Here is a 12,415-nt window from a genome sequence, read left to right as displayed (position 1 = left end):
TTATTTTGACAAAGTGAAGTCAGGCAAACAAACTTCATACTGCCCGCAAAAACCGCATACCTTTGAAAATTCTTCGCAAACTGAAAAGGTATTTTCAAAATTACAGACCGCCGAAGAGCAGACCATTTCATCCAGTTATAAGTCTTGATCGCTAAGTAACAAAAGACGATCATGAATTAATAATAATTAGAATCTTTAACTAACTACAGCTTTGTGGACCTTTTTTCTCTTCTTTCAAGGCGGGAGTTCAGAGAAAGCACAGTCCGGAACAAACCGACTTCCAGCTCTACCTTACGTCTGGCACCGACAAACTCTTGCACTTTACTGCCCTTGTCGGAAGGTAAGAAGGAGCACGTTCGGTAGGGCTTTCAGAGTAGCTTGGGCCAGAAAGCCAGAGGTAATTGGTTTCACTAATCATCGTCTTAGTGATTAGATGATGCCGGATTTCGAGAAGTTGTTGCGGCTTTTACCAAGATGTTTGAGGTTTTGCTGCTCATTTTCTCTAATTTGGCGTTTGATTTTGAGAGACAAATAAAAGAGACAATATACCAACTTACAGATATTATTTTTTTGGATTACTTAAAGCTCAGGCAGTTCAAATTAAGATACATTTGGACCCTCAGTTAAATGTGGTCCCACATAAGCCTACACATCCTGCCGATAGCCATGCTAACCTCTTCCACATCTATCCCATTAGCAACCAAACTTTCGGCGGAAACTTTAGGCTTCTGGAGAGCCAGTTCGAGGTCAAAGGTCACTACGAGCACCCTTATGCAGGTGATCTCCATGGCACTGCTGTCGTGAGCATGGTCTTGCCCTCAGGCCAAACGTACTCCAGTGACCTAGCCCTCAACCACACCTATGATGGGGTGACCAGGGATCTAATGGTTATTATTTCTTTTGTTTTTGTTGATGTTTGATAGATTTATAAATCTTAATAACTGGTTCAAAGTCATTTATTTGTATTGATTGGTTTATGAACCATGGTTAGCATAGGTTTATGAGCACCACTCTAGCAAGTTACTGTGACTTTTTATGTTAACAAGATACACAGTAGTCGTTAGACCTTGGACTCCTGTAATGCCAGCTTCATCCTCCATCTCTTCTAATCAAGGTGTCTTCAACGTATGGCGACGATATGTTGAAAGGTCATATGGCCATCAGGCAAGAGGATGGTTGGTTCTCAGAGCCTGTGCTTGCTTTTGCCCTCTCGCTGTCTACTCCTTTTACTCGCTTGGGTAATGTGGGCTTCGCTCTGGAGAGCCACGGAGACTCCTCGCCCAGCAGCGCAGAATTCCAATGGGATGAATTGAAAGTAAGTGGTCATATTGTACTGTAGTAAACTTAGAAACTCATAGGCACCAAGATATGAGGTGTTATATGTTGCTTTGATTGGGACTGATAATGATTATGGTAAAGTGTAGGAGGAGACCTGGCTAAACTTTGCAGCTCTTTCTTATTTCTTTTCCTTAGGTGCGAGTGGAAGCTCAGTTGGGTGATTTGTCGCAGTTGGAAATGAAATTCCTCTATGAAGATGGGGGGACATGTGATTCCCACTTTCACCTATACAACAAGTACAGTGGTGGTCATTATATGACAGGCATCAGCCTCGGCCTCACAGCCTCATATGATCCTTGGATGGTTGAAGTCAACACTACTTTGGGTTATGGGACTTCCGACCTCATGATTAATGTTGGAGCACCTGTCCTGAGCTCACCTTTCCAAGCTCACCTGTCCTATGAATTAACCAACACCATTTTCAAATTTGAAGCCCAAACTGGAGTGGCAGATGGAGAGACAGCTGCAGTGACATTTTCAGGAAAGAGAGAGTCAGGTTGGGATTCAGTCCTGAGGTCTGGATCTATGATGGTAGACACTCCTTGGACTGAACCACTAATACTCAATGTCACAAACTATCAGGAATCAGATTTAATTCATGTCTCTGTAGATTTAACAACAACTATAGGTGGCTTAAATTCTGTGAGATCAGAATTTGGGATTTACTACACAAAGCCTGGAGAGACACTACTTCAGTTTAATGCAACTCATGAGCAACTTGTGATAGGACTGGAACTAAACAACAAGCATAGTGGTAAAGGATACACACAGCAATTAAAAGGAACTGTGAATGATATAGAAATCACTTATGCTCTAGAGACAGAGTGGGATCACAGCCTTATACCTGAGACGGCAGATGGGCAGATTGCTATTAGCAACTTGCTTGATCACAACCTGAATCTGACAGTCTCACACAACAGAAACTCCAGCACATTTTCAACGAAGATATCTGGATCCTGGGGAGACCAATTACTTATAGCAAGTCATATATTAGAATTTCAAAACCGATTAGACTGGTCCAGTTTATTAAACGTTGTCCTTCCCAGCAAAGAAGAAATTAAATCTGAGTTGTCTCTATCTGCAGCTGACCTGTCTTCATTCCAGTCAAATCTTAACTTCACCTCACCATGGACAGATGATATAGTGACTGTGGTTACAGCAGTGCCCAGTGATTCTTCTATTACCTATGAACTTATCAGCATTCACAGAGATTCTGTTATTTCAAGGGCATCTCTGAGAAGCAGTAGAGTATTTGGTTGGGATCACTCTGATTTTATGCTAGAAGTGTCGTCATCTTACCTTGAGAACTGTTCCATTGCTTGGGAACATGGAATGCATTATGGCAGTTTAGTATCTATGGAAGTGACTTATGGATCTGACTTTTTGATTCAAGCAACGAGCAACCTCACATTCAATCAAGGGTGGTTTAGCCAAGAATTTTCAGAGTATTTGTTACTAGCTGAAGTTAGAGCTCCAGTACAAGGAATTAACTTTAAGACTAACTTACTGTTTGACTCACAATACAATGGTAATTTGGAAGCTCTGTGGGGTAGCTCCTCTCTAATGGCAAAATCTGCCCTTTTTAATGGTGTCATCTTCAAGGCACTAGTGGATATACCTGACCACAAATACCAGGCTGATCTTGAATACACTGAAGGAGTCAGTGAGATACCAGACTTTGATTTTACACTAGCTATAGGAGATGAAGATGTTTTCATTGTCAATACTACAACAACGTCTTTGTTTCCCAAGCTTGATGTACAGCTCACCTTCCAGGTACTGACAGATCCAGGTGCTCCCATGAAGACTGGATTGCTGAATGTGACCATGGACTTGTCTCAAATCGAAGACTTTTCCTTCTTCGGATCTGTAAAGTTTCTTTCAGACTTTGCAGGTTTTGAAAACTACGGGCTTCATGTTGAAACTAACGTCAATCTTAATCACAACTGGGATGTAGGATTTGACATAAAATTGTATGCCAATGAAGTGACTTACAATTTAAGTACAAGTGCCTCTCTTGCTTTATATAATCTGCCCCATCTTAAGTACAAAATGGTATATGGCATGGATTTTAATGACCAGCTCCTTGACCAAAAGGAAGTAAATTTCATGTTTGGGATTCCCCAATACGACAGTTATCAAACAAATGTTACTCTTGTCCTTGGCAATGATATACCTCAGTGGGCTTTGTTTATGTACTACAATGGCACAGGGAAAGACATCAAGGGCTATATTATTCCAGGAGATGAGAATAAGTATGAGGTGGCTGCCAACCTTAATGCTGATAATTTGGTCTTTAACAGTCAAAGAGTCGGTGATGATGGATCAACTTTTATAGCTGCAGAAGGCATAATTACCTGGGATGTCAACAACCCTAAGAAACAACTAACACTCACCATGAATTCTGATATTGAAGTTATTAAAGAAGTATCTGGTGAGATCCTCATCACAGAGAGTCGTGGCTTTGAAGTCAGTGCAAATTTCATGCTAAACCAACAGAAATTTATTTCTAACCTTCGGTATGAGGCTCGTGGTTCAGGTAATTCTGGAAGGGCTGTGTTGGTTGTAGAAAATACAATCTTTCTTGAGTTTAAGTTTGAAGCCAACTTTGAGTTCTTCTTCACAGATGAAGAATTTAAAGCAGATTTAAAGATAAATGTGAATGATAATGGATACTTTATCAAATCACACATGAAGGCCAGCTTAGAAGAGTCTTACATTCGAATTGAAATGCCACTTGAAGATTGGGAAAACATAGATCTGACAGTAAATATCATGGCAGATGAATCCTACAGGGTAATCATAAAAATGAAAGTCCCTAAGTTCTGTTTCAACTTTGATGGGAAACTTGACCAATTGTTTCTACATGCGAGTGTAAATATTAACATACAGGAAAACTGTTCTGCCACTGCCATTTTTGAGTTCAACATGAAATATGAGGTGAAGGATAATCTCATCACAGTGTTTTCAGACTGTTACATACAAGGTATTGGCATCTTCTTCACAATAGAAGGAGAATGTAAAATTGCACTGGGCGAATATGATGTCGTGATAAAGAGTGAGTTTTACCCGGAATATTCACTGGGCTTAGAATTTTCTTGGTTATTTAAAGAAGATGAATTCGGATTGAAATTACATGTGTACGAGATCTCCACTGACACCACATATTTTCTGTTCAGTAGCAATTTCTCCTTCTTAAGGTCTGAAATTACCTTCAGAGTTTTGGAAGAGCAGAAGCTTGAACTAAAGGCAGAGTATGATATTCAGCCAACTCAGGCAATTCTGGAAGCTTCTTATGATCACAGTTTATTTGGACATTCACTTGCGGGGAAACTGACTGGGGAAGCTAACTTCAAAGAAAACTTTGGCGATATTGAGATTCATTTCTCCACAGACTCTGCATTTGGCCAGGCTGATCTCGAAGTCGACTACGATTTCAGGAATGAAGTCAAAATGGGACATTTCAGACTGACAACATCAAATGGTAATGCAGATGGCAAACTTCAGCTTCAGACGAATGACCAGGAACTAAGATTAACGTTTGATATGTCATCAAGTCTTCATTCATTCCAGAAGTATCACTTTGATGTCCATTTTGAAGATAAAATCAATGGTAATACTCTTAACATTTATAGCAGCCAAGACGACATGAAATACAACTTTACAAGCTCAGTGTCAACAAGTGAAGACGGTTTCATGGGAGGCATTACTCTCCATATGCCCTTCCAAATTTTGGAAATGTTTGAAGTAGATTTCAGTCTTCCTCTTTCTGAGGTGCCGGAAAGAAAATATGAGGCCATGGTCAGTGGTGTAACAGATGGAGAATATTATGGACTGGGCGTGAAACATAGTCACCACGAAAACTGGAAGCAGCAAAAAATAGAACTTGATTTCATTACACCAGAGAAAACCTTAAGTAACTTCACAGCTTTTATGGAGTATGACTTTGATGGCAAGGCAGCACTTTATGTAAACGGAACTAGAGGATGCTTAGGACTGGAAACAAGCTGGCAAAATTCTGATGTTCTGTTTGCATTCGAGGTCCATTCTTATTTGACTCTGCTTGGCCTTGGTGAGCACATAGTCAGTGTAGATATTCCACTTCATATTTCACAGAGGGGAGAGGTCCATATTATAGCTCAAAAAACTAATTACGACTTCACAACCGCCCTGATAATTGGAGAAAATTTCAAATATGGGAATGTAACCATCATGATTCTACCTGAAGCAGAAGAACCCATAAAGAGAGTCTATGACCTTAACTATGAATACAATAACCAGTTCTATCTGAATGGTCAGTTTGATGAGTGGAAAGTCTCAACCAGATGGGATTTCACAGGAGACCAAATATCTGCATTGTCTGGAAATGTCAAAATTCAAACCAACTTTCCGGAGTATGAGTTGATCGATGGATACTGGGATATACATCAGAAAGATAGCATATATTCTCTACAGTTTAAGGTTGACATGAAACAAAAGGGAATAATATTTCTTTCCTCAGGCTTTGATAATCATCCTCGAGGTAGTTCCGCTCCCTGGGAAGGCATAAAACTAGACCTTCTCTTTGATTCTCCATTCACACTGACTCATACTCTCCGTGCACAATACCATAGCAACCCTCTTAGAGCGTCAGCTACCTACAAACATGGCTTTGACACATTCCAGGTTGACTTCACAACTAATTTCCAGAACAACGAGGGCACAGTTGGCTTGACTGGTAACATCCCAGTGCCAGGAATCTCAGTCTTCAAAGTCGATTTCAAGTACAAATTTTCTGATAAATCTCAAAATGTTGTTAAGTTCAAGGCAAAAATAGAGGAAACAATTTTAGAAGTCAATGGCAAAACTAAAATGGATTGGAGTAATGGCATAGTTGAGGCAACAGTTGCTTCTCCATTCTTCAGCCCAGGGAGAGCAGAATTTACCTGGTCTACTGAAAAGACTCGGGTCACTTACTGGGCCATGTTAGAATACAAACAACAAGAAATTAAAGTCAAAATGGCCCTAGAACAAACAAGCAGATTAGTGAAATTGGACATTTTTGTTTCAACTCCATTTGAGGGATGGAAGAACATGAAAGTCCACATAGGATACACTTGGTTACCCTCTGCATTCACATTTACAAGCGTATTAACCAAGGAGGAAATGCAGATCTATAACATCAAATCATCATTTTTGTTCAACAATGAAAAAGTGGCCTTTAGTATTGAGGGATCTTTTGAACCTCTGAAAACTTCGGGATTATTGATGTTTGAGTTTACTAGCACTGAAAATGCTTATGAAATTAAATTCCAAGAGCAGCTGAATGAATATGAAATTTTGGAATTTCATTTTGAATTAGATGAATATCATTTGGAATGCAGGCTAAAGTATGGAACATTAAAAATACTTGAAATGATTTTTGATTACTACAAAGCAGAAGTCTACTTTACATGGGACAAAGGACAATATTTCAATGTCAAAGCCAATCACTCAAGCACAAGTAATGGCCGTGAATTTAACTTTTTGCTGAAAATCTCGGATAACCGGCCAGTGACCGTACAGATAACTCATTCGTTTGCTGATGGTCAAAAAGTAAGTATGATTCTTGCTTTTGGTGAGAGGAAATACAAATTGACTGGAAAACTTAATGTTGAAAATAGAAAGTTACTCATATCTATCATATTAGAATCTTCTGAGGATGTTGATAACCCAATTACCATTGATGCCATGTTCGATATATATGACTTTGTAAGAGGTAAGATGAAAGCAGTGAAAGACCTAGCAAAGATCAGCCTAGATTGGGGCGGTAAAATGGAATTGTCTCTCTCAGGACTGCGGCAGAAAAATGCAATTAAGATTACATTGGACATCATGACTCCATATGAAATTCTACCAAAACTGCATCTGAGCTTTGAAGTTGGCCAAAAGCGCAAGCAAAATTCCCTGGATGTAAAATACCAACTGTCTTGTGAATGGTCGGAAAAAGTTGACCTCTCAGGTTCCCTGAAGTATAAGAGTGATGACTTTTTGTTAAAGAATGAGGTACAGACAACTTTCCCAGTAGTTGAAAAGTTTGGCTCTAAACTCTTGCTGAAGCCAAAGTACTTCGAGATTGCCACTGATCTGAATGGAGATGAATGGAAGTTGTCCATACGTGAGTACTCTTTCTCTCTACCGTTTTCACTAAAAATGGACATCAAGACCCCTCTGGAAGGTTACGAAAGTTTGTCTTTAATGAGCTCAGTAAAACTCAAAAATGGTGAACTTGATTCTGAGATCACATTTAACTGGCCCGAAGAGAAAGTTATCACTTTGAAAATCCAAGCAGAGATGTGGAACTTAAAGGTCAAGCTGAATACTCCTTGGACACCCTTGAGGGAAGTTATTTTCATCGCTTCTTTAAGGACCGAGAGTGAGGAAGTGTCGTCTAAAGTGACGCTCCAGTGGGATGACAGTAAGGTAGAAATGACATCTGATGTGACTCCCAAGGAAGCTCAGATTGTTGGGAAATACAATAATGGTCAAACTGAGGTAGCATCTGTTAGAGCTGAATACATCAACAAAGGCAATAATTTTGAATTTGGGGTTGTTATAGAGAGCATGTATGATATCCTAAAGTTGTTTAGGACAAATTTCCAGCTAGGGTCCCAGGGAATCTCCCTTGAAGTATTGATTAATGATGTAATGAGCCGTTTCAAGGGAAGTTACTCTGAAGGTGCAATTAAATTTATCTTAGACATTCCCTTCTTATATGATTTTCAGTGGAACTTAGAGGCTAAGCAAGATTGGACAAAACTAGACACATATTCAACTATGACCTACCCAAGAGGAACCACACCATATAACATTACGCTTAATTATGCCTTAGAAACGTCATCACTCACGGTAATGTTTGACATTGCTGGAGATGAAAAGATTATGTCTTTTGGTATTGATGTGTCAGATACTTGGAAGTTTGTCATTGTATACTTTGGTAGTCAGATTGAGACAACCATCAACCCAAATGTTGATGATATTATGAGCCTCAGATTTGAATCAACAGACTTTAATTTAGAAGTAGTGACTGTGAATATAAGTGTTGATTACGGTGAGTTTGTGAATATTTCAAGCATCATGACTACTGGTATCAGAAACATGAATGTCTCTAGTCATGTAATGAATATGTCTTACACCATACAAGAAGAAAGTTTTGTCTTTGGTGCTGTACTTACCAGTAGTTACATTGATGGCCCATATAAACTTGACACCATTATACCCTTGAGGAATATTCTGGTTGAAAAGGGGAAAGCTGTTCTGTCTTTACTTGTTGGAGAGCAGAATTACATAGTCTCGTATGAGAATGATAACCCTGTTGATATGGCATCCAAAAGAAGTTTGAGGATTGAATTCCCAGAATGGACAGCAGATTTCTCCATGAAGGTAACTGAAGATTCCTTTACAATGGTATTCTCTTACCCAGAGCCTTCTACTAAACATGAACTGGTCATCATGAGGCCTGAAACTTCAGCTGCTGAAAACATTCTGCTTACAGCAGAGCTCAATTCACCATACTTGGGAGAAGATCCTGCTAAATATAACCTGAAGTTTGTTGTGTTAGATGAGCTGCACTTTACAGTTGACTCTCAATTTTCACATGGAAACAAAAAAATAGATATTGAAGGGGAACTGCAGTACAATAACGACTTGAAAGAAATTATTTATAACACAAAAATTAGATCAGAATGGATTGGAGACTATGCTGTTGATATCAGTGTTCAGTGGATTAAAAATATTGCTCTGGATGCTACTCTAAAAATCCATGGAGAGAAGCATAACTTTAACCTCAAAATTGATCCAGATACTCATGAGGCATTTGCAAAAGCCAGTTCTTCATGGATTCCCTATGAGAACGTGGCATTCACGGGCAGTCTTGGCAAGGATTTGACGTCATCCAACATGAACATTGAGGGCAAGCTCAGTCTGGGTGATGGGGAGATTCTTATAGAGGGAAGATTCCAGAATAATGGAATAGAAAGTCTTAAATCCCATTTAAATATGACACACAATATGGATGAAATATTCAAAGCAGTTTTAGACTTTGACAGTAGTGGAAGTGTAGCTAGTTTAAATTTTACTGTAACAAGCATTGTTCCCGAAATGAACACTGTATTGACGGCACAGTACGAAAATTATGGATCCAGGCATATTCACGTCAACGTTCAAGGCTTTCTAGCAATATATAATGATTTGACTCTAGAAATTGATATTGGAGAGTGGTATAATTCAATCCGAGTATATTTTAGGATTCAGCACCTGATTATTATGAAGTATGATTTATTGACTGATCCTGATTTTCTTACTTCATTTGTATTTGAATCAGAAAACACTGTAATACGGGTGAATGCTGATTACAATGTTAGTTTTGAAAACCACCTCTCGATAACAATTGATCAATCACTGTTTCCCTTAGAATTTGTTCAAATCCGCATCCCCTGGCCACTGTCGCTTGAAGCAACACAAATTCACATTTCATTTGTTTACGATGCAGAATTCACCATGTTCGAAGCTTCTGCAGATGTGGATTGGAATTGTTTGGTCACTGTTATCACGCCATTTAGAGGCTACGAAAAATTCGTTTTCAAGTTCTTACTCTCTATAGATGAACCAGCGTTTGTTGGTATGATAGAATATCCGGGTGGGAAATTAGGCATAGAAGCTGTATATAGAACATTCTATAGTGCCAAGTTTGTCGTATCCCTACCTCTGGAGAAGTATGACATCATAGCTTTCCAACTTAATTTGATAGATGACAATCAACGGATAGCAGAAGCACGAGTTGGTAAAGTAGGTTTCACAGTGTCGTTTCGCATCTTGCATCAAGTTCCATTTACATGCGTAGAAATTGTCTTGCGGCTGAATGAGATGAGTGTTCAAGGCTACATAACAGAAAGACATAGCTCAAAAAGATATGGAATAGAATTACATCTTGATTTTGAATCCATAGATGTTGTAAGTATACACACACTAGATATGCAGCTCGTCAGAGTTGTTAATGAAATGGATATATTTATTTTGAAAACTGATTTAGAAGAATTAATCAAACTGCAGACAGCTGTGGGAAAAGAAAATATATTTGCTCTTACAACGCCCAAAAGTTTCCCAGTCTTTTTGGTTGTTAACTTGCAAAATTCTGGAAAAGTTAACGAATGCCGTGTGAAAGTGGGTGTATCTCTGGGTCCAGATCCAGTCTTTGAAAATTATGGATTCCACATTCGCCAAGAGTCCTTAGAGGGAGGTCATCATTTCTCCCTTTCTGGTGATGCTGCTGAAAATAACTTCTATGCCGAGGGTACCTTGTCCTTGAATTACTATCACTTTAATGAAAGTTTGATCCTTGAAGTTAACAAGAAAAGAATTGGTTACAGATCCACCTTCCAGGCTCATCCTGGAATTTTAAAGGACGAATATAATGGCTGTGTTGAGGTGATGTTGCCTGCACAGACTTTACACTGGAACATGTCTGCACTTTGTAGCTCAAGAGATGTTGCTCTGCAGTCAAGATTTACCTGGAATGAACTTACTGAAGAGGTTGAAGCTATGAATTTTATGGTCAATTACAACGACAATACAATATTTGGACAAGGAGAGCATCATGTGAAGGTTGTTTTCATGCACCCAGATATCAAAGACATAATCTTCGAGGGCAACATTACCCAGTACGAGGACTTCACTGTTTCTGGTATGGCTGAATTCCTTGACAAAAACATTCCAGAAATGAATATCACTTTGGCCTTTGATATGTATCCTGTCATGGATGATGGAAAACTCCACTTTACAGGCAACATATCTCAGTTGTCATCTGGATTTATGACAGTGATTGATACCAACGTTATGAATACACCCTCTGTAAGGCTAGGTGATTACTCAGTCAAATACTGGAGCCTTACCAAGGAGTCCTGGGAAGAACTGCATTTGTCAACTGCCCTAAATATAACGGAAGAAGCATATGATTTTGCACTGGATATCTCTACATTAGATGGTGACTGGGGGTATGCTTATAGAGGTGGTATTTACTCATGGGAAGAATCAGATGCATTTTTGTTGGGTGGGAGTTCGAAGAAATATCAGGACTTCTGGGAAATCGAATCGAAGATCAATAAACACTTGCCAGAATTCAAGTTGCAACTGGGTGTTGGCCAGGGAGAGCAAGAGCCCTACGAACAAGGAAGGCTGAGGTTAGGCCTGCATAACCCGCTTGAGGTGGGAGCTGTCTTAGACCACAGGAAGTTTGGGGAATGGCGGCAAGATGTAAATGTTGGACTGCGTCTGAAGGCGAAAAACATTCTTCAGTTTGTGTTGGAATACGACCCTTCTCTGGACTCCATGGACGACTATTTCCTGGAAAACTTGATATCTCCAGCTGACCGAATCTCCGGGATGTGGTGGCGTGATCTGAGCACGACTCCCCAGGCTGTTCAGGAATGGGTTTTGGCCGAGGGTCCGACTGCCATAGAAGTTCTTGTTAATAAGCCTATACTTTTTAAATTGCTGGAGAAAGAGGGAGAGAAGCTACATATGTTGATTAGTGATATTGACGCCACTCTCACAGATATCAGTCTCCAAGCAGCTACAATCTGGACAGAAGTTATTGAACCATCACTAGACATCACATATAGCTATGGGAGCACCATGTAAGTATGATATTCCTAATATTCACTACATCATTATACATTTGCGAAAACGTTTATTGTTACAGAAGAGGACAATGGCATGGTATAATATATTCACTCTAATGGCATGTTTCCCCAAAATGTTTACAGATATGCTCAGACATCTGAGGCTCTCAGTGCCTTCGTCGAGATCCTGACACAGCAGGTAAGCGACTACGGCAGCCAGTTAGCAATGCTGGCGCTGGAGGAGTGGACGAAGGTGGAAGAAGGCGTCTGGAATATCTACAGCCAGTGCGCTGCCTGGGGGGCGGAGTGAGTAGGACTGGTGATAATGGTGTTTGGATACCTTTTTTTTAATTCTACATAAGCAAACAAACACGTGCACCTGCCCCCCTTCACACACACGCGCGCAAGCACGCACACGCTTACATCCCCCCCCCCCCAAC

The 12,415-nt window shown here is 39.8% G+C and overlaps 1 protein-coding gene across 1 annotated transcript in view; it reads left to right on the top strand.

Annotated features, from left to right (window-relative positions):
• Nucleotides 1–1,804: 1,804 nt before the first annotated feature.
• The window catches only part of LOC119591119, a 13,064-nt gene continuing 2,453 nt past the window's right edge, over nt 1,805–12,415 (top strand). Inside the window, exons 1-2 of the mRNA XM_037939833.1 lie at nt 1,805–11,990; nt 12,120–12,281. Coding sequence (XP_037795761.1) covers nt 1,864–11,990; nt 12,120–12,281 — 10,289 coding nt within the window. The 5' untranslated portion in view covers nt 1,805–1,863. The remainder of the gene's footprint in view (nt 11,991–12,119; nt 12,282–12,415) is intronic.

This window comes from Penaeus monodon, chromosome 28, assembly GCF_015228065.2.
Source record: "Penaeus monodon isolate SGIC_2016 chromosome 28, NSTDA_Pmon_1, whole genome shotgun sequence".
NCBI classification, from domain to species: domain Eukaryota; kingdom Metazoa; phylum Arthropoda; class Malacostraca; order Decapoda; family Penaeidae; genus Penaeus; species Penaeus monodon.
This window is presented reverse-complemented; position numbering and strand designations above follow the sequence as displayed.